The sequence below is a fragment of the Hipposideros armiger genome, unplaced genomic scaffold (genome assembly GCF_001890085.2).
Source record: "Hipposideros armiger isolate ML-2016 unplaced genomic scaffold, ASM189008v1 scaffold_23, whole genome shotgun sequence".
Lineage (NCBI taxonomy): Eukaryota > Metazoa > Chordata > Mammalia > Chiroptera > Hipposideridae > Hipposideros > Hipposideros armiger.
This window is the reverse complement of record NW_017731373.1, coordinates 4699999-4722954: the sequence shown is the minus strand read 5'-3', so window position 1 is coordinate 4722954 and position 22956 is coordinate 4699999. Positions and strand designations below refer to the sequence as shown.

Here is a 22956-nt window from a genome sequence, read left to right as displayed (position 1 = left end):
AGCCAATATCAAAGTGCTTCGTGTTCATTATGTCACTACCAGGGCAAGCTCAGAGAATGAAGATAAGCACCCTGCCCAAGATCACATAACAAACAACAATTACAGACCTTGAGATAAAAAATAGCCCTGTATCAGTAACAACAGCTATTCCTCTAATCACATCTGACAACCCCTACTGTTTTGTTTCATTGGGGAAAAAATATACTCAATATTATGTTTTTTTCTACTCACTTTACAGAAAGTCTTGCATGCATCAATTATGGGCCTGTATCCAGTGCAACGGCACAGGTTACCTAAAGGAGAAAAATCCAGCTCTGTTAATCAGGAAACCTAGAGAGAGGCACAGGCTGCCAAATGCATGATGGAAATGAGGACCTCATCCTAGAAGGAAGCCCTATTTGAACATGTCAGTCCATCTAAAACCTACAAAGTTATATGTCTTTCATCAGCAACTTGGGCTATTCGGTTGATATATAAAGCTATTGCAAAGAATCAATGAGATAATCTTTATATAGCATTTCATCCAGTGTGTGGCACATGGTGGGTGTCCAATATTAGTGCTTGTTGTCGTCGTCATCATTGTCATCATCATCATCATCATCAAAAAATAAAAGCACTCACACATATTATATAACTTACCACCAAGGGCATCAGTTAACTGATCCAGAGAGGGTTCTGGATGGTTCCTGAGCAGCGTGTAGATGGACATCACCATCCCTGGGCTGCAGAAGCCACACTGTGTGCCGTGAAACTTGGCGATCCTTTCCTAGAAGCACAGAAAGGTAAGAAATGCAGAATCTTGGGCCCCAATCCAGACCTATGGAATCAGAATCTGCATTTTAACAAGATCCCCAGACAATTCATATGCACATTAAAGTTGGAGAAGAGGCCCCAGAAAAATCCTTCTCATACTAGGCTTCTCCCTTTCTTGGGCTGGCTGGCTGTGATTACTGATCCTCACCAGATTTTGAACTTCATTGAAAGTTCTCAGCCTTCAGAATCCCCAGGGGAGCGATAAAATTCCCAAGGCTCAAGTAGCACCCAAGATCAATTGACTGAGACTCTCTGGGGGTTGGGTGCAGACTTATGTATTTTAAAGATTCCCAGGTAGTTTCAATTTGTAGTCCCAAATGGGAATCATTGAGATAAAGGTTGGTCCCTGGAAATCCTACAGAGAAATGACTGGATTACCTTCAAGGTGAGAAAAAGAACAAAAACAAAAAAATCTCCAAGTTGGGAGGGGGTGGGGATGAGGGAGAAGGGGAAGGGACGAGACAATACAAATTGGTAACTACAATATGGCCTCAGGGATAGAAAAGACAGTATGGGGAATATAATCAATAATGTTGTAAATATTTTTTAGGGGGCCAGATGGACTCATGTCTTGTTAGGGAGATCACTTCATAGACGGTGTACAGGCCTGACCACCACACTATATATTTGAAGCTGATGTTGAATAACATTGTATGTCAACTACAATTATATATACAGATAGTTATGTCATGGAGTAGAGAGTGGGAATGGAGTCAATGGAATTGTAATAGATAAGCATGATATCGGGGGTGGGAGGGCAGTGGATGGGGGAGGGGGGTTGTCACTTTGTGAGGGGTGAAAAGGATAACTAGTGCATTGTTTTGTACACTTGAAACTAATAATAATAATAATAATAATGATGATAATAAAATAATAATAAAAAAAGCTCCAAGTATTTCCCCGAAGGCCTTTACCTCCCCACTGCAGCCTTAAAGCTTTAGCCCCTAGAAGTTTGTTTACAAAGCGCCATCATTAATTCAGAAAACAATGAAGAAGGAAACATTGCCTTTATTTCTCTTCGGAACCTTCTCCCCTCCCCCCCCCACTCCCCCTAAACATGTTCTCTTTGGAGTCTAACTTCAAAAGCGTAACCCCGTTTTGGAAGCTGTCTGGCTACATTGGAACCAGAAGCTTAGCAGTGGTTACTAAATGAAATGCCTCTGAATAGCCAAGTTTCACAAAGGTATCAAGCAGAATTCACTCCTTCTATAGGTAATGAGGTTTCACAGAAAATAAACAGAACCCAAGATTCCTTTAACAGGGAATTTGAAGTTTGGCCATTTTCTATGTCATCCCTATCTTTTCCCTCTTCATAAATTAGTTGGCCCTCATCAACTTAGATAAAAACAAGTAGCAACAGCATTTCTATGGACAATGTACAGATAATTGAAGGACAGGAGTCAGAGGTGCCCTTTGCTTGAGGGAAAGTTCTAACAAGATGCTGCCTTAAGAGAAAAGCCTCAAAATTAATTGACAACTCCTATTATCTGTCTTCTGAACAAATCCTAAATTTAACAAATATTTTTGGTAGCTGAGATTTTCAATCAGCTTTAAAATTGTGTTATTTTCCACTTTATTTAAAAAAAACAACAAAATTTTCTCCCTCAATGCACATGGCTCTCATTTCTTTATAAGTTTGGAAGATGTAAGATGGAAGATCCCATCTAATTAGAATACAGAAAACCAACCCAGTGATGTCAGGATTTTCTTTAAAAAGGGAAAGTTCTCTAGTGTTCGGAAAGCATCTTACCAAGAAGTCAGTTACAAAACACCCACATGGCCCAGGTTTCACTCCTGGTCCCCCACTTGGTTTCATCTGTTGGCTGACGAAGCAGCAGGGACCAGACTGCTCTACTGTATGGCTCTCAGGGGCTCAACATGTCATTCATGGTTTTCAAAGAAGAGAAATCCCATGAAGAAGAGGCCCACTCTCACCTGAACAGGATGAATCCTGGTCTTGGTGCTTCCTATGCCTTCTACTGTTGTGACGGCAGCACCATACAGAGAGCAGACAGGGATCAGACAGGCGTTGGCTGGATAATGTCTTCAGTATGCAAACGAGAAGCAAAATTACGTTGTATCCAGTGGGAAAGAGGACGGAGCATTCACTGAGTACCTTCAATATGGCAGGTTTTGTATACTGTGTCAGGCTTTGAATATACATTTTTGTCCTTAGCTCATACCCATTTAATATAAGTGGAATCTGAAGGTTAGAGCAATGTGCTCAGGGTCAGAGATGGAATGTCAGTGACAGGATTCAAATTAGACCTCTAAATTCTAACTCCAGAACAGTTTCCACTAAGTTTGTGTTTTCTCTTGGATGAGGGGCTGACGTTCTCCTCTCTCGTCACCTGTGATTAATCACCTAGAGCATATTCTATCTTCCAGGCAGGTGCTGAGCCAGGGGTTCATTGGGGAATAAAGTGAACTTGAAATTGTGCTTCAGAAGAAGAAATAGGATGTGGGATACAGAACTCCTCAATCCCACAAACCTACTGCCATAAAATGTCCAACTCAAAATAATCCTAAAATGTTCTCATTCACCAAACAGAACTACAAATGGCCAATAAGTACAAGAAACAAATGTTCAACCTCGAAATAATGAAGACTAATTCAAATTAAGCAATGAGAAACACCATTTTTATAAAAGGAAAGAACAAAGATTTTTAAACGTTGTAATATGCATTATTATAATAGCAAAGCTTTGGGAAAATGAAACTCATGTATTGTTGGATAAGAATGTAAATTGACAGAGCTCTTCTGGGAGACATTTTGCTGGAAGGCATAAAAATCTTTAAGACACATACACTGTTTTATGTACCCTGCAATTCCACCTCTATGGATGTATCATAAATAGTCACACACACACACACACACACACACACACACACACACACACACACACACCTCTCTCTCTCTCTCTCTCTCTCTCTCTCTCTCACACACACACACACACACATATCACTGCCACACTGCTTCTGATAATGAACAACTAAGAATAATCTAAGTGATCACTATTTGGGGATTGGTTTTGGTACACCTAAACAATGGAACATACACAACCATTAAAATTATATTTATTATTTTGAAAAAATATTCATGAGAAGTTAAGCAAGATATACAGGTTTCTAAACAGTTATGCAGTATGCTTACGTATGTCCACACACAAAAGAAAGATCAACAGGATAGTAGTCACTTACAAATAATAAATGCAAATAGTTATTGCATGTCTACATGTGGCAGACAGAGTCCCAGATGCTAGGATTCATTGGATAAAATTCCTTCCCTTGTTGAGTGTATATTCTAGTGGAAGGAAGGTAGACAGTACTTAAGTACATAGACAATACATACTTATGTGCATAAGCTGAGATAGTGAAAAACGCTGTGAATAAATTAATATTGGCTAAAGGAATAGGGAATTGCAGAGGTGCGGGTGACCAGGGAGGGATGAGAATGCAACATTTTTGCTGAATCCTGTGAAAGCTTATAGGAGAAAACATTCCAGGCAGAGGGACAACACACGCACAGGCCCTGAGGCAGGAATGAGTTTGGGATGTTTAGGGGCAGAAAGAGGGAGAGGAAGGAAGCCAGTGAGGCTGGAGCGGAGTGAATACAGGGGGAGTGATTGGATTCCAGGCTGAGAGACAAGCAGGAACAAGGTAGGTGACGGTAAAGGGCAGGCGTCTGAATATTGATCCAAAGGCAATAGATCCTTCAGTTCAGATGTAGAAAGTTGTAAGAGGCCTTTATTCTCATTCTAAAAACCAAAACAAGCCATATAAGCTTCACAGTCATAGTAAGAAAAAACATGAGATACTGAGTATATAAAGAAACGTAAATGAACTAAACTCCATCAAGCACAAGCCCTTCATAAGAGAGAAGAAATAAAACTGTTCGCATCTCTAACTGGAAAGGACAGAGGAGACGCAATCTGCCTTAGTTAGACAGGAGTATGGAGAAACCAGACTAACTTTCCAGAAATGTTTACTAGCTACATGTGGGGTGATATAACAAATTAAAATACAAAGCTGGGTTCACTATGCCCAAACTCTCCTCCACTAGACTTCACTGAGTGCTGAGGGTAATGTCCTACATATAGGGGCAGGGAGGCTGAAAATAGGGGCTGAAAGAAGCCTTCCAGGCACATTGGCCTTTAGACAAGGGCGGCTGGGAGAGAGCAGGAGAACGAAGAGAAAACCACAGGTGCTCGGGCTTCATAGAGCGCAGGGCAGTCGCCACCCTCCAGAGGCTACAGGCCGGTGGCATGGCTGCAAGAGATCTCCCAAAGCATAGAAAGTGAGGCAAGAGAGCAAAGAGAACTCCCCAGTGACAAAAAAAAAAAAAAAAAAAAAGGCCGCCAGGCTGTAAAGCAGGGAGGTATGTCACAGAGCTCAGGAGGCAGGTGGCTTGGCTGCGGAACACAAGCAGATCTCTGAAATCTCACCAGATCTCTGATCCTTTGTCCTCCTCTGAGACCTGTGGAATGATGTAAAATTGTCTAACATATGCATAATCGGAGTCCCAGAAAAGGGTGGAGGAGAGAGAGAGAGAGAGAGAGAGAGAGAGAGAGAGAGAGAGAGAGAGAGAGAGAGAGAGAGAGAGAATGAATATAAATATTTGAAGAGGTAATGGCTTGAGAAGTTTCCAAAGCTGAGAGAAGATATAAACCCACAGATCAAGAAACTTGGCAAACCTAAGAAAGGTAAATATCAAACATGAAAGAGGCATTACATGTAATGGGAAGGCATTGGTGATTTTTTTAAGTAGGAGAGTGCTGTGATCTGATTTATACTTGAAACAGATCTCAGGTCTCTCTGACTGATGTATGGAGGATGCACTATAAGGGGCAAGGGTGGGAGCAAGGAGATCAGTTAGCAGGCTGTAATAGTGATATAAAAGCGTGGTGACAGCATCATCCTTCACTGCCTTTCAGCCTTTCCTTTCCTCCCCCTGTCAGCACAGGGAGTCAGCCTTTCAACTTCAGCAGGGGAATCTCTGACGATATGCTGTCCTAACTGATGGTGCGTTGTTTTCTAATCCAGTCGGATTCCTGGGATCATGTCCGTCTTGTTCATCTTTGTATCCCCAGTACCTAGCACAGTTCCAGTCACATAGTAGGCGCTCAATGCATAGTTAGCAAATAAAGAAATAAAACAAAGTTCAAAACTACAAAAATTCAATCATATCTGGATTTTGCTGCACAGTACCTGGTCGTCTTGGTAATGGGGTTATATCGTGATATCATCACTGTGCAGGCACCACAGCCTCCCCCTCCACAGCCATACTTAGTTCCTGTGAGTCGGACTGGAAGGAGCACAGTTAAGGAGAATGTATTTTCCATAATTCGCTTTCCAGAATAGCGCTGATCTTAACAAACAACATATCAAAGACTCTTAAATATAGACGTAAGTTCAATACATATCGAATAATGTATGTATGTCTTAGCTGCTATTATTTAGAATCTTGTAAATTCTTGATTTCCATTTGTAATGTTATATTTAGTCTCCTCTGTTTAAAAACAACTGGACCCCAGGTTGCCAAAAATTGGGCCAAACTAAGAAAAGGAAGAGTCTTGAGTATTTGAAAGTATGAGTCCATTGTACATTTGTTCTCAACCTTATCTGTGTCTTTGATGACACACAAAGTAAAATGTCAAATCGTAAATAATTCTTAGAATATTTTTGCCATACTGTCTACTTAGGCCATGCTTCTCTGCTTCTTGGTGGCAGAAACTGCTAGTTTTCACCCAATATCTTTTCTCTCATTCTTCTTTGGTGATAGAAACCGCAATTTTTAGCTACAAACATGATTGACCAGAATTAAAAATACATTTTACAAGGCTCCTCTGCAGCCAGATGGGGTCATTAACAATGCTAGCCAATGGGATGTAAGCAAAAGTGCTGTGTATGTATGACTTTCAAGAGGGAAATGTCCTCAAAATGAGAAGAGTGCCTCTTTCTTCATCCCTTACTTCTTCCGATTTTCTGGAATTCAGATAGAATGATGGCTGGACCTCAGTTAGTTGTCTCTGAACTTGAGGAAAAAGCTGCATGCTGTTTACTGCTATTTGGGATTTTCTGTCACTCGCAAGTGAACCAAATCTTAAATATTACACATTGGTGCTATTGATAACCAGGAAACCAGTGTGCATTGTTTTTATGTCCAAAGATCTTGAATGACTTCCAGAAGATAGTTATTGATATTTTTTGAGCTGTGTACTTTTTTGGAATTTTACTCTCTTTAGGGGAAAAAAGTGTACAAACTCCCACGGTCATATAATTTTGCATATCATTTAGTGGGTCTATAGAACTCTGGACGCCCACTGGAGTTCATGCATAGCAGGCTAAGAATTCATTCCTTAGATGATTTTGATTTAGATAGTTTTTCTAACGTAACATTCTCACATTAAATTTCTCCATTATTCTTTTACTTTCATTTCAGATGTCTGTATTCTCTTTTTTTAATGAGCATGATGATTAGTCCTCGAATATAGAATGTCAATATTGTAACTCTTAATTCTAAAGAGTGCTTAATTAAGCCCTTTTAACATCCATTGTTTTCATTCCCATTGCTAGTTTCTCCATTTACACAATATATCAAGTGCCAAAACAGAGACTAGAAAGAACTTGGTTCTTCTGAAAGCCACAACTGTGCACTGCCTACAAAACTAAAATGTAGGACTTTCTCAAAGAAGAACATAAAACCATAATAGTAGGTAATATGACTCAGTATGGCTCTATCACTTGATAAGGATATCAGACACCCCCCCACACACACACACACACAGCAAAGAAAAGGATACGCTTCTTCCTCAGATATGGTAACAGCATTGTTTCAGGATCGACATTTTTATCTGTCACCTGTACCAGAAGGAAAAATAAGAGTTATGCACACAAATCTGAGAGCTAGTGTCATTTTCACATTGGCTGGCTTATGTTAACTTGATGGAAATACACATTACTTAACTATTCTACTCATATTTGCAACTTGATTTAATGTTTAAGGAACATCTGTGATACACAAATCACCCCTTTTAAGTGTAGTTTAAATCTTGAGCCCCATCACTTTGTTACTGTCCTTGGTCCTGAATCATCACTGTTGACTGTTGTCTAAGGCAGTGGTTGTTTCTCCCAGTAGGAACACCAGTGACTCCTGTCCAGCTTCTTGTAGAAAGTCTGAAGCAGGTGAAGGAAAAGATAGTAAGTAGAACAGAATGGCGGGGGTGGGGGTGGGGAGAGAGAAAGGGGGAAAGGGAAAGAGAGAGAGAGGGAGAGAGGNAGAGAGGGAGAGAGGGAGAGAGGGAGAGAGGGAGAGAGGGGGAAAGGGGGAGAGAGAGCACGAGCTAGCTGCTGGAATAGAATAGCCTCTGAGAAATTGATATAGTTGCATTTTTTTAAGACTCATTTGTTTATCATCTTCAAAGAATTACAGCTTCCAGAAAGACATCACAACCAACCATGGCCCCCAAATCAAAGAAACAAAGAAGAAGATGAAACATATATGCCAAGTGATACAAGGATGTGTAAGCAAGGACACCCCTAAGAGGCAAGTTTGTGTGGGCAGCATAGTGGAACAGAGCACACAAGAGATAGCATGATTGAAATGTCATAATTGGTTGTTTTCCAAAGTGATCAACTTTTCTCTTCTTTTATTAAAAATTTGGATTTTTTTAGATTCATAAATAAAAGCCTGGTTTGCTTCACAATTGCAGGAGAGTTCCTCTTTCACATTCTGGGAAGTAGATTGGGGGTGGGAGATGATGTATGCTTATTCTATGGCTGCCTCCTCGCCCTCAATTCTAACTGGCCATATGCTGGGCAAAGCGAGGCATGTGTCAATTACCTAAGCAGTGCCTTAAGGTCCGCTCTGTGCCCTAAAGGAGTCTGTAGTATAGTAAGAAAGATGTGAGTGGTGTGTGTGTGTGTGTGTGTGTGTGTGTGTGTGTGTGTATACACATACCGAAATACAAGGAGAACTGTGGAATTCTTCATTTTACTTCCCAAACACTTCTTCCTTTCTTTCCCCTAACTTGTTTAATAGCCTCGCCATCTGCTAGGTCATCTAAGATTAAAAAGCTGTGCTATTTTCAACTTTTTCTTTCTTTCAACCTGTCATAATCAGCTTCACCAAGTCCTGCCACTTACATGTCCAAAATGATTCTCTAAACACCCTTCATTTCTACTGTCACTCTCCAAAATCAATCCTTATTATCTTTTGCTTGAAAAGTTATAACAGCTGCCTAACAGGTCTCCTGCCTCCATTCTTGGCACCCGCAAGCCACTTACCCTCTATACTACTACCAGAGCTACCTCTCTAAAATCTAAGTCTGATCATCTCCTGTATCTGCCTGAATTCAACAAGGGCTTCTGGCTGCCAAACTACCATGCTGGGAATTCCTGAACCACTCAGGGTACTTGTTAAAGCGAAACCCTATGGAATCAGAATTTCTGGGACAGGAAACCAGAAAATATGCATCGTTAATGAGCACACTGAGTGGGTCTTAAGTACATTTATATTCAAGTGTTCCTAGAATACAAGAAGTTCAAACTCCTTGGCATAGCCTACAAAGCCTCTTTGATAAATTCCCCTTCAACTCCTGCCACTCAACCCATGTATCTTGAACTCTAGTCACATTGGAGAACTGGCCAATCACAGCAGTGCATGGACCTTTATCTTCCGCTACATTTACATATAGGATTCCTTCTGTCCTGAAAGGTCCTCTTTTTCTTCTAATTTGACAGAATTTTGTATGTCATTCAAAGCCCTGCTCAACTATTCTCCCCTGTTGGGGGGTGCTGCCATCTAATATACCCTTCCCACTCTGCTCCAAGTAGTCATCCTTTGTGACCCCATGGCCAATATCTCTCACAAAATGTCTTACCCTGCATCATAATTATTTGTGTATGTATAAGCTTCTCTTAATCTCTGGATGAAACCACCTTCTCCTATTCTTCTTTGCATCAAACACTGAGCTAGGTGCTGGTGATCTATCACAGGGGCATAATAAATGTTAATTAATTTAAATGAATAACTTGAACATGATATGTGCAATTTCCTATGAGAACTTGCTAAAGAGAAAGGGATGATTTCTCACAGGCTGTGCCAATCATGGTGGCAGGAACTATTGGTTGTCTATCCCAGCATGCATTCTCCCTTTCTTCCTTCCTGCTGCCTGAAATAGGGATGAAATGGCTAGAATTCCAATAGCCACTTTACACCATAAGGCAACACATTAATGTTGCCTTAAGAAAGAAGAAAGCTGGGTCCTAGATGACACTGTAAAGCTTCCGGACCAGCCCCGCAAGGTCCATCCCCAGATATTCTTTAGTTAAAAGTAAAAATGGCATGTATTTTGTTTGAAATCACTGTTAAGTTTGAGCTTGTGCCATGTGTAGCTGGAATGAATCTTAATACAGATAATGCTAAATCCACAGAAGCTCAGTTTTAATGGAACAACAGGATCTGGGCAGCCTAGAAAGCAAAGAATAGCATCTTAGATTTCAGAGATACTTGTTTATTTTTGGAAGGGAAAATGGAAGCAGCAGGCCTTCTTTGTTCCAGGAGATGTTGTAAGAGATTGGAGTCTGGCTCAGAGTGCTACTGGCTTGGAACATGTTTATTTTTCTTGATTTGGTCGATGGCATACTTGGAGGAGGGAAGTGGGAGCGGGATAGAGAGCGCAGCCTGTCCTGGTGGGTCTTGGAGTGAAACAGGGAGGTCATGATAGTGGCTGAGGTCATGACTCAGATAGTGGGGGTGGAGAGGGGGTGAGGAGCAGGGTTATTCTCACTATCTCTGGTTTGGAGAGCTGATGCTAGTTCTCAGATCAGGGTCATTGTATATTCCCGTTAAAGGCTTGGGTGTTGCAAGGGCAGGGTCCGCTGTGCCAGCCCACTAGGAGATTTCAAGTTCACATTCCACAAGGTTGAGAAATTACTTTCCTCTGTGCAGGGCTGGCGACCAGGACATGAGGGGGGCCTAGCCATATCCAAGACAGGGGCAGAAAGAAGAAAGAGAAAGGAGATTAGGAGAAGAGGAAAAGGGGGGAAAAATGGAAATAAAGATGGGAGAGGGGTACGTGTGAAACGAAATGGCTGAGAGGCAGAAGAAGGAAGAGGTGTGTATTGTGGGACATGGTTAGTAGAGAAGAACAATAACCCACGGCAGCCTGAGAAGAGAGAGGGAAGCCCAAGCAGACAGCCATGAGGCTACTTCTGCCTGAGCTTCGGATTGCTTTAAAATTGGTTTTAATGGGGCCGGCCGAGTGGCTCAGTTGGTTAAGAGCTCGCTCAAGAGTTTGAGCCCTGAGCAACAGTGGTTTGAGTCCTGGCCCGAGCTGAGCAGCTGCTGAGCTTCCAACAGGTGGCAGAATGGCTCAGCTAAAAAAAAAAAATTGGTTTTAATTGTTTACTATGTGCCAAGCACCTTGCTCACCACTCTCCATGGAATTTAATCTTCTATTCCATGGGAGAATGTACTGTTATCAGCCCCATTTTGCAGAGGGGAAAATTGTGACTCTGAGATATTAAGCAGCTTGCCCACGGTCCAAGAGCTGCTGAGCGGCAGAGCAGATAGCGTGGGATTCAAACCCATGTCTAACTAGTTCCAAAGCCCACTCGTTTGATCTCTACACCTCACTGCCTCGCAGATCGATGTGCTTCAGTTCCTGAGTTGTATTAGACAGTGGCATCTAGGGTATAATTTATTCATCAGCTTTCTTCACTCCCCCTCAAACTCCATGTTAACTGGGTCACCTGTTCTGGGGGCCCCTGATGAAGCAAGTCAGGCTTCAGAAATATCTTTGCAACCAGATATCTGACCAGTGGGCATTGGTCTCCCCTCTGGATGGCTTCAGACCTTGCCCAGTCACACTTCTTGAAGACTTGAGGGGATTTCACAAAAAGCACAGACCACAAGCCAATCACATCACCTAGAGTATCCTAACTGGCTTCTAAGCTTCCTTTCCAATGCAAGCTTTTAATTCCTGAGGTTATGTTTGACTTCAAGACCCCTCTTCTCTGGTGGTTTCTCTCTCTCACTTTTTTCAACAGACTCTAACCTCTGAACCAGAAGCTTTATTCTAATTCTATGCATATGGCAATGAGGCTTGCTTGCCAGGACTGAAGCACATACCTAACAGAATTTGGAAGAGGGGGAAGGAAAGGGAAAGGATGACAAATTGTTGTTAACCATTGTGTTAAAAATCCCACTGAAGTTTGTTTGTGAGTGGGGGTGGTGGAAAAGAAGCTAGACTCAAAGACCTGTTTCCTCATTTAACCAAACCCCTACCATTGCCTGCAACGATTCAGTAATCTCACCCTGGCTACATCTCCAGCCCCACCAACCTCCAATCTCCTTGCCAACCTCTGAGCATATAAAAATCCTCATGGAGTACCTCCATTCCATCTAAAATGCTCTTCCCCCAGAGAGGTCCGGTCAAGACGACCGAGTAGGTAAATGCTGTGCTCACCTCTTTTTATGACCACATCAAAATTACAACTAAATTATAGAACAATCAACCTGGTGAACCATCTGAAGACTAGCTGAATGCAACCTCTGTAACTATGGATATACAAAAGAAGCCATGTTGAGACTGCTAAGAAGGGTGGATATAAAATGGAATGGTCCCACACTCACGTGTGGTGGTTGAGAACTGGGAGGGATACCTCAGCAGCAGAGGTCCCTCCTGAGGAGCAAGGGGTCCCAGCTCCACGCCAGGCTCCTGAGCCCAGGTCTCCAGTGCTGAGCAGAGGAATCCCCATAATTGCTGGCTCTGAAAATCAGTGAGGATTCTGTCCCCGTGAGATGGAGGGCTGCTCCTTCCATCATACCAGTTACTGCTCAAACATCACTCTCTCAGAGAGGCCACCACATCCCTCCCACCTAAAGTATCAGCTCCTGCCCACTGTCTGTCCCCTCACTTTGCATTTTTTTTTTATCCTAGCCCGTATCACTGCCTGACATTACACATTTCCATGGATTTGTACGCTTGCTGACTGTCTCCCGGCCCACTGTGAGCTACTCACAAGCAGGGACTTTGTCATTTCTGTGCTCTGCTGTAAATCCTTGAGCTGGGAGCATTGCCTGGCATTGAGCAGACCCTTAACAAAAATGCTGACTAAATACTCCTTATCAGTCTTTGTGAAGTAATTAGTATTACCCCCTTTCAACAGAGGAGCTGAAACTCTGAGAGGTTAGGGTGTCTCAAGAAGGGTTAGAGCAGGAATTGAATCCTTGTTGGTCTAAATAAAAAGGCCAGGGTTGCGTTTATTGTACCATTCAGTTATGCAAACAATGAAAAAGTGACATAATGTTAACATTTTGCCCCCCACTGCTGTATGTCATTCTCACAGCAGTCCTGTCAGGGGATCCTAATAGCCCCATTACAGATCAGGAAAATGAAACGCATCCAGTTTGAAAACCAGGAAGCAGGGGCAGAGGAAGGTTTTATGGAGCCTAGAACTTGTACAGTTGGCAGGGGTGGGGTTCTCTTTAGGAAAAATGATACAAAACCATAAATGCAAAATTAAGCTCAGGGCCTTAGAACATGTCTCACAGTGGGAGGCCGGATGCTTGATCCGCCTTAGCTTCCTGGTGAGTCCCCCGTGCCAGTTGGGGAAAGTGCTGACTTCTGTGACCCAAAAGTAGCGGTCACAGGTGGCTCTGAAGGCCCTGGCACCGTGGAAAGACAGATAGCATGGCCCTTACTAGGTTGTCAGCTCTTAAGGAAGCCCCTTAACCTTCCTGCCTCAATTTCCATCTTGCAAAGTGGTGCCAATATGCTGGGAGTGAGCAGTCTACGGTTGTGTGTGTGTGTGTGTGTGTGTGTGTGTGTGTGTGTGTGTGTGTGTGTGTGTAGATCAAGGTGTTTTAAAAATGCCCAGGGCTTTGCTTCCCCCAAACGTGAGCATTGCCTGGATCCATCCCAGAGGTACTGCAGAGCGAGCTGGGCTTCTGAGAAGAAAGGATGCCGCACTGGCAATGGGCCCAGTGAGGACCTTCCACTCCCCAGAGCCCAGCATTGGCTCAGCTCTGCCAGGAACTAGCTGTGGCTTTGGAAAGTTAAGGTTTCGCTATCTCAGAAATGATGGGAGTGGTCTGAATTAGTTCAACTCTATGGCCCCATCCCAACTCTAAATAGCTCCTTGATCATCCAAACACACCCCGAGAGCTGAGGCTCAGAGGTCTATCCATTGCACTCGGTCTATCGAAAGGCATTCTCCTTTTCGGGGATTTTGAGGGAGGGAAGATTTGGGAGTGCTGACTTCGATGAGTAAGAACAGCTGTTTCTCTTGTTTACGGGGTGGGGGTGGGTAGGTTGGTAATTAGCCTGCGCGCGCTCTGGCGGAGAGAGGAGAGGAACATCACGAAGGTGGGGGCACAAAGATCCCGGGCAGTCCCCGAACACTTACGCTTTCCCAGCCCCGGGGGGACGGTGGGGGACGAGGGGGGCGCACAAGCAAACCCGCTTGCAAACCAGAAGCGCTGGTGTGTGCATTAGTGCTCTAAGTATGAGGACGACCCGGAAGGAGCCCCTATTTGCAGCTCCTCGCAGGGCCGGGCGCCTGGTCCGCCGGCGGACCCGCTTACCTTGCGGCCGTTCACGTAGAAAAGCAGCTCCGTCGCCCTGTCCATGATGGCGAGCCGTGGGTCCCACGGCGGCGACTTGGGGTCCGAGGGCTCTGAGGAGGAGTTGTTAGCACGCGGGACCGAGCGACGCTGACCGGGCAAGTGACACCAGACTGCTGTGTCAAGTTCCCCTAAGCCAGATGGAGGAAGTCCCGATTAAGATCCAAAGTTCAGCTAGCGCCTTCCCCGAACTCTTCCCCGGGATGTTAGGACGTCACTGGGTCGCGGATTCTGGACTCAAATAATTGGCGGAGACCCCCTCCACCTCCTACCTAGCGTTTGGTGCTTAGCGTCCCTGCCACTTCTCCAGCCTCTTCGCAGATCCAGCAGGTCCTCTGACGACCTCTTTGGTCGTCTTGTAGTATTACACAAAATTTTAAGTGGCTTCCCAGCTATACAGATTCCAAGTCCAGGAATCTTGTTTGTTTTGTACTTCTCTTCCCATCACGCCTGCCGCAGTCCTCTAACCTTCATAGTTAATATACAATCACATTTCCCCCAACTTTGCAGGCAAGGAGCTTGAGGACAACGAGTGGTTTACAGCTTTATCTCACAGTTTTGGACATAATTATTCATTTATTTTTAAAATCAACAGCTACCTTGAAATGGAGATAAACTTTAAGGTTTATCACTATTCAGTTTATCCACTAAAGAACTACAAAGTTTATCCGGTAAATATCCACAGAGATTTAAAACATCTTGGAAAATGATGAGAAGCATAAAAATAAACATCACCTGTAATTCTACAACTTAAGGTTACCACTGTTTTAGGTCTATCTTTACATTTTTTGAAATCTGTGCTATAACACTTTTTAAAAACTCGGAACCAAACTATTTATTTTCCAGACTTCCAGGAGGAAGGAGAAATTTCCAACTTCTTGCTTGCTTCCTGTTCCTGTCAGCATCACCACAGAAATGGTTCACCCTGGCAGAAACAATTATCTCAGTAGCAACAGCTGGCTCCAGCTTTACACATGATCACACCAATATTGTCATAGCCCTTCATGGAAATAGCAACAACCAGTCACACACCCTTCACAGGGTCCTGGACCGTCTTCTTTTTAAGTCTTTAAGTTTCAACTCCATCTTTTCTCTTTGTTCCCTCAGCCTCAGAGGTGGTGAGTGCTTCCCATAGTTACTTCCTCTATGATATTCCACTGGTCCCTTTTGCCTTTTCAGTTCTTGTCAGTTCTCTAGTATATGGCTAACAATTTATAAAATAACTGTGGCTGGACCCTAACTAATACAATCTCCATCAATACCAAAAGTCACTTGACAAAATTAAACACTCATTCATGATTTTTTAAAAAAGCACTCAATAATTTTAATTAAATACTTTAATTATAAATATACAAAGTCAGACAATTAAGTTCATGAAGTTGTTGCAACGATTTTGCTAACCTTTTTTGATATCAGAGGGATTATTCATTATGAATTTGCACCAACTAGACAGTTAACCAAGTTTACTATTTGGAAGTGCTAAAAAGGCTGTGTGAAAAACTTAGACGTCCTGAACTTTTCACCAACAATTCATGGCTCTTGCATCATGACAATGCACCAGCTCACACGGAACTGTCTGTGAGGGAGTTTTTAGCCAGTAAACACCCTCCCTACTCACCTGCTCTGACCCCCAATGACTTCTTTACCTGAAGATACATATTGAAAGGGAGACATTTTTATGACATTCAGGACATCAAGGGTAATAGATGACAGCTCTGATGGCCATTCCAGAAAAAGAGCTCCAAAATTGCTTTGAAGGGTGGGCTGGCAAGTTAGTGAGTGCATAGCTTCCCAAGGGTAGTACTTCAAAGGTGACTGTAGTGATATTCAGCAATGAGGTATGTAGCACTTTCCTAGGATGTGTTCGCAAACTTAGTTATCTGACTTCGTACATCACCAGCTCAAAACCCAGCATCTTATTTAATGGGGTAAAACCAGAGGCATTCACATGAAAATCAGGAACAAGACAAGGATATCTACTGTTCCTACAATTTAATATTTTACTTAAGGCAGCAGCCATGCAATTAGACAAGAAAAAGCAAAGAGAGACATAAGAATTGGGGGGCAAACAAGAGGTAATGATAGCTTGGTTTCCAGGAGATATGTCGGGAAAACACTACAAACAATAACATAGTGATTACCATGCAGAAATCAATTATCTTCATATATGCAAACAATAATCAATTAGAAAAGAGAATCAAAGATTCTATATACAGAGGGTACCAAAAAAATGTACACACATTTCAAGATAGGAAAAAACTATTAGAGTTGTAATAATATATACCGATAACAAAAGATGAATACAAGTCACATTTGACTTCTGCAATTACAAGAGGTGCTCCAAGTGGTTACCATCAGCATCCAGACACTTCTGATTATGGCAAACTACTGCTTGAGCAACGTTGACCAAAGAGTCCACTTGTATACATTTTTTTGGCACTCCTGGTCTATTACCAAGAAAAAAGACAAAATACCTAGGTATAAATTTATCATGAAATGTGTAAAACCTCTATGAGGGAAACTTTGAAACTCCCTTCAATCCTTATAATGTAAAAAGATGGCAATGAGCATACAAAGACAGACTAGACAGGAAATTAAGATATAAATTTAAGTATACATGGGAATACAACATAAAAAAAGGTGGCATTTCAAATCAGAAGTGGAAAACATGGACTTTTTAATCAATGGGGCATCGGTTGCATTCATTTCACACCATACAAGAGAACAAAATCCACATGAATCAGAAATTTAAATGTAAAACCTAAACAAAACGTGTTGATAATCTGGGAACAGGAAAATTGTTTCTTATTGTGACCAAATTCCACCAGCAACAAAAGAAAGGGTTGATAAGTCTGACCACATGAAATGGAAAATAATTTTCATAGAAAAGGGAGAAAAGAAAAATCTCATAAACAAAAAACTAGAAATAAGCATAGGAACAAAAATACAATCCCAGAGAATGACTCTAGGAGGTCCTAAAGGCTGCAAGTAATAGGACAGGAAAAGTAACAAAGGCTGACAGGGTGCCAAGCTCTTAACCACCATGTCAGCTGTTCCTTTAAAACAAGCTCGTGGAAGGGGCTGGCCGAATGGCTCAGTTGGTTAAGAGCTCGCTCAAGCGTTTGAGCTCTGAGCAACAGCGGTTTGATGCCTGGCCTGAGCTGAGCTGAGCTGCTGCTGAGCTGCCAACAGGTGGCAGGATGGCTCAGCTAAAAAAAAAAAACAACAACAACAACAAAAACAAACTCGTGGTCCCCATTCAACCCACATTGTTGATACTGAGTAAATTCTGTGGGATTCTGGACCACTACAGCAGTTTTTCTCAAAGTTTCGTCCTAGGACAATCTGCCCCCAAATTAACTGAAATGTTTACTAATATGCAGATTTCTGGGCCCTCCTGTTTATTTGTCAGATATCATCTAAGACAACTTTTCCATCTAGGCAGAACAGAATTTGACTAGGCATTTGAATATGGTAAGTTCTGTTCATTGATTTCAGATATGAATAGGATTTATTACTTTTTATTATTACTTTAGTAAGTGATCTTTAAAATAAAGCCATAAAAAACAAATTCAAAAAAGCCTGAAAGGTTAACCCTCTCAGCCAAGTCATCAAATTACACATAGTGGAAGCAACACAGACCTGACATCTATGTGATCACTGACTAAATAATTCTGACAGTAGATGAATGAAGCGTGAGAGAAAACTGGCCAGGGCAGTAGGAGACTTAAAATCTTAAAGGTATTCACATATATTGAATGGTTTAAAAATAAAACAAAAGAAGACAGCCAAGATAACCAATGCAAAAGTATTTATAATACGTTTTATTTGGTTAAAAGGTTAACAGCTATTGTTTAGTTAAAGGCTATCAGGTTGAAAGACGCATAAATGAGCAGGAAGATAAGTTATAGGATAACCAAAATGATTTTAAATTTTGTAATGAAATTAATATTACAATATAGCTATTTTATGCACATATATCTAAACTTAAGAATGGAAAAATCAACACTCCATGAAAAGGCAGAAAATGAAAAAAACAAAACCAAAAACTTTCATCATGCATTTCCTCTTCTTGATCCAGTTTTATCTGTTTTGACTTGTCATGGTTTTAGAATTCAGAAAAACCAGAATCCATAAATTCACCTCATCTTCGCATCTTGCTGAAAAGTAGAAAAAAAGGGGAAGATTAATAACCTAAAACTGACGCTTTTGCTATGAAGCATGAAGAAAATTGATGTATCACACCAGTAGAGAGCAGGTTCCTCAAACCACAGCTATGCCAGATATCTGAAATCTCTGTGATAGTGGGAATTATCAACAAAGTTTAAGAAAAACAAACACAGATGTTATACATGTTTTACTACAATTGTCCTTTTAATTATGAACTTTACATATAATATATAAAATGTACAATTTTAAAACAATCAAATAAATGCTGATGTACCTACCCCCCGAGTTAATAAAATAGTACCACACCTCAGACGTTTCTAGTGTGCCCCTTTCTGATCACAGCCCTCTTATTCCCCAAGTAACCACTATCCTGTATTGTGTGTGCCCTTTGCTTTTCTTTACTTTTTACCATTTGTGTATTACACTGCTAAACAGTATATGGTCTGGTTTTATCTATGTTTGATCTTTATATCAAAGGAATCATTCTGTAGGGGCTTTTCTGTAACTTTCTTCTTTCACTAAACACTCGTTTTCAAGCCTCTCCTTTATTGAAACATTACACATACTTATTTTATAAGCTCTGTCTGATTGTTATCAGTTGCTTCTGCTAGTATTTTGTTCCCTTGTGTGTGCAGTGCTCTTCTTTGCTGTGAGCTAGCTGTTCATTTCCTTTGCAACTTTATCTGTGGAAAATGTGCTGTGGACTGAGATAAAGGGGGGTTCCCTCCAGAAAATATTTGTATTTGTGCTTCTCACAGACAGCAGGGGGCACTACAAGTCATGGACTAATACTAAACACTCGGCTTGATATTTTTTATGAGTTCCGGATAGTGTGATTTCCAACTGCAATGTACGCGGGTTTGATTCTGGTTATAAACTCGCAGAAGATTTTCTTTTCTCCTCAACTCAGTACCAGAGTTATTTCCTGGGACTTCAAAAAGCTAGTGGGAAGGTTAGTTTTAGTTTGCTCTTCTACTTGAGAGAGTAGCTCAACTTTATTGAAGGAGATCTACTATTAGACTCTTCATTTTAGCTAACCCCTGGAATCTGCCTTCTGTCCCCAGACCCAAAGGGCCATGAATCCGTGGCTCTGGTTCACCTCGTTAGCTGAATGTCTTCAGGCAAAAGCCAGTTGCAGGCTCACTCACCTCTCTGGTTTCCTGCTCTCATTCAGTCTCTAATTTGAGCTTTGTTATTCTTTATTAAGCTACTAGATGCATTTGAGGTTTTTGTTGTTGTTGTTGGTTTTTTTTTGGGGGGGGGGAGTGATTTGTTTTGTTTAATATTTTGTCCAGTAGTTTTATTTTATTTTCTCAGTAAGAGGGTTGACCTATGCACCTAGTAATATCATGTTGCAAGAAGTGGAGTTGTATTTATTCTTTACATTATATATGTTTTTTGGATGAGATACATACACATGGTCCCCCCCAAAAAATGGGTCATTGAGAGAACGTCTTTTTTCCTCCTCTGTACCCCTCTTCAGAGCCAGTATGATAGCACTGCCTTGGGTAATTAGACAGAATTTAGTTAATTATTTCAAGAGAGCTTCCTATCCTAAACTAAATACAGCAAAATGAAATAGTATTCTATTTTAGTTTAGACCTACTGGTCATGCAGATTATTTGGTGAACAGTTTAGTTGGTAAATTTTTTAAAAGCAAAACACAATGTACATTAGTATAAATACTAACAGTGATAACAACCCAGCTACCATTTTTTTTTCTTTTTGGATTGGGAATGGCATGCAGCAGGTATATCACCGCTGCTAACAGGCCCAGAGAGAGTGGATCCTGATAGAAACTGCTTGCAATATATTATGGAGTGGTCGTCACAGGCATTGAGGATAGCACTGGCAGGAATTGTCAGGAAGGTAATACACATATACTTTTTAAACTCTTCATCTCTTAAGCCCCAAAGTCTTAACATGACAACAAGGGGACATTATTAATAGTAAAAGCCCTAACCCACAATGAGAAAAAGATATGAGAAGACCAAAAAATGATATAATGGTCCCCAAGCATGAGAAAAACATTTAAATTCACTTACAGAGAAATGCAAATAAAACAACACTGAGATACCATTTCATGCCTATCAGACTGGCAAAAAATTTAAAACATGATAACACATTCTGTTGATTAGGCTGTGGGGAAACAGTGCCACACACTGCTGGTGGGAATGCAAACTGGCACTGGAGCAAAGTGTGGCAATGCCTAACCAAACTACATATGTTCTACTTTTCACCCCTGCAGTCCCACTTTCAGGAATTTACCCTGAAGATACACCCCTAACAATATGAAAAGATATACACACAAGATTATTCAATGTAGTATTATTTATAACTGCAAAGTTTTGGAAACAACCTAAGTGTGCATATGTAGGAATGTGAATAAATAATACATCTATACACTATTAAATATTATGCAGCTGTGAAAAAAGAATGAGGAAAATCTCTTCGAATTGATATGATCTCCAGAACACACTGTTAAATGAATAAAAGCAAAGCCCGACAGAGTAGCTATAGAATGCTACTTTCATGTAGGAAAAAGAGGGCTATACATATATCTGCTTATTTGTGCAAAAGAAATAAAGGAAGGATAAACCAGAAAGGAAAGAAATTATCCACAGGAGGTGGGTGAAAACTGGATAGAAAGAAGGGGGAATGGAAATGTGGTAGCAGTGATGAAAGGAGTCGACACTTCTCTGTATGTACCATTTTATATAGCTCTGACTTAAGAAATATTTCACATACCCCAAAGTAAACAACAAAACCTACCAAGATTTGGAAGAAGAACATGAAATACAAACAATAACAAATGTACTTAACTGAATTAGAAATGAATAACATAACTACATTGCAGGGGTTGGTAAGAAAAGAACTAACCTAAGACAAAAAGAATTACACCTAAAAGTTATAATTTAGTTAGTAAATATGTTTCTTACAGGGATTTGGGCTAGCAATTTGAAACTACTTCATATTATGCTAGAAACGAACAAATAAGTAAATATATCACAGATAATGAAAGCTAGGTTTCTCACTGACAAAGAAATCATGAATAAGCAAAGCTAAAATTAACCCTGTGGTGTTGAACTGGAATCAGAGTTGTCAGTATAAACTCATGGTTTTTATCAAAAGTACAGACAGAGAAATACAAAAGTATGTGTACAAGTGGATTAGTAGACATATGAGTACATGTATTTCCTAGCTCGGTCTCCTGAGGGGGCCGAACAACCACCCCTGTGGTGGCGACTCTAAGAAGGATCCCCTGCCTACTGGTGTCCATGCCCTGGTATCACCTCCTCTCCTTGAAAATTACAGGAGCTGTGACTGGCATCTAACCAATACAACATGGCAAAGGCGATGGGCTGTCTCACTTCTGAGATTAGATTTCATTATGTAAGACTCCATCTTGCTGTAGGATTTGCTCTAGAGATTCTCGGTAGCTAGCTTTGACATAGGTGGCCATGTTGGGAGGCCCATGTGGCCAGGAGCTGAGGTGGCCTCTAGGAGTGGAGGATAGCCTCCAGCCAACAGCAAGAAGCTGAGGCCCTTTGTCCTGTAACCACAGGAAACTAATTCTGCCAACAACCTGTGGGGCCTTGGAAGCAGAATCTTCCCCAGTAGAGGCTCCAGATGAGAAGCAACCTGGACAACACCTTGACGGCAGCTTTGTGAGACACGGAGCTGAGCACCCAACTAAGCCGAGTCCAGATTCCTGGCCCTCAGGAACTGAGAGATAGAAATTATGTTGTTTTAAGCTACTAGGTCTATGGTAATATCGTTATGCAGCAGCAGACAGCTGATCCAACACAATATAAGCAGTGGGAATACCCAGTGTCCAGACAGTGGTTTCTAAACAAAATTCTTCAATCAAGGGAACCAGGATTTTTGAAGAAGTGACTAATTTGGGGTACGGGGCAAGAAAAACATTAAGATAAACCTGGAACATCTTATGTGTCAAAAAGTAAGGAAGTACTCAAAATAATATGAGGTCTTGTTGAAAGAACACAGAAGCCAACCTGAAGAAACAATTAATAGCCAAAGTTGGAATAATTTGAGCAATGAAATAAAGGAGGGAGAGGGAACATGCTTCCCTCAGAAGAATTCCAATTAATGTAGAGGGAAAGAGGGAAAGAGAAAAATCACTACTAGGCAAACACCACACACCACAGCAGTGATTGTTGCAGACAGCTCCACCAATGGATTCTAAAAAATACTGGCTGAAAAAAGGGTGAGCAGAAACAGTATGCATAGGGCCGGCCGAGTGGCTCAGTTGGTTAAGAGCTCGCTCAAGAGTTTGAGCTCTGAGCAACAGCGGTTCGATGCCAGCCCGAGCTGAGCAGCCAC

At 41.5% G+C, this 22956-nt stretch overlaps 2 protein-coding genes across 4 annotated transcripts in view; both read right to left on the bottom strand.

Moving 5' to 3' along the window:
- The window catches only part of AOX1 (aldehyde oxidase 1), a 64756-nt gene extending 49952 nt beyond the window's left edge, over positions 1-14804 (bottom strand). The window contains exons 1-7 of one of the 2 annotated variants that reach the window (XM_019635708.1): positions 14715-14804; positions 14404-14573; positions 7616-7673; positions 6021-6117; positions 2749-2857; positions 640-766; positions 232-293 (exon numbers count right to left, since the gene is read on the bottom strand). In XM_019635708.1, the coding sequence (XP_019491253.1) occupies positions 232-293; positions 640-766; positions 2749-2857; positions 6021-6117; positions 7616-7673; positions 14404-14448 (498 nt within the window). In that variant the 5' untranslated portion in view covers positions 14449-14573; positions 14715-14804. Of the gene's footprint in view, positions 1-231; positions 294-639; positions 767-2748; positions 2858-6020; positions 6118-7615; positions 7674-7779; positions 7807-14403; positions 14574-14714 lie in introns of those variants that run through there. The other variant, XM_019635709.1, reaches the window with a different exon arrangement.
- Positions 14805-17665: 2861 nt separating this feature from the next.
- Positions 17666-22956, bottom strand: part of SGO2 (shugoshin 2) — a 34734-nt gene continuing 29443 nt past the window's right edge. For both annotated transcript variants that reach the window (XM_019635592.1, XM_019635593.1), the window contains exon 9: positions 17666-18602. In XM_019635592.1, the coding sequence (XP_019491137.1) occupies positions 18587-18602 (16 nt within the window). In that variant the 3' untranslated portion in view covers positions 17666-18586. The remainder of the gene's footprint in view (positions 18603-22956) is intronic.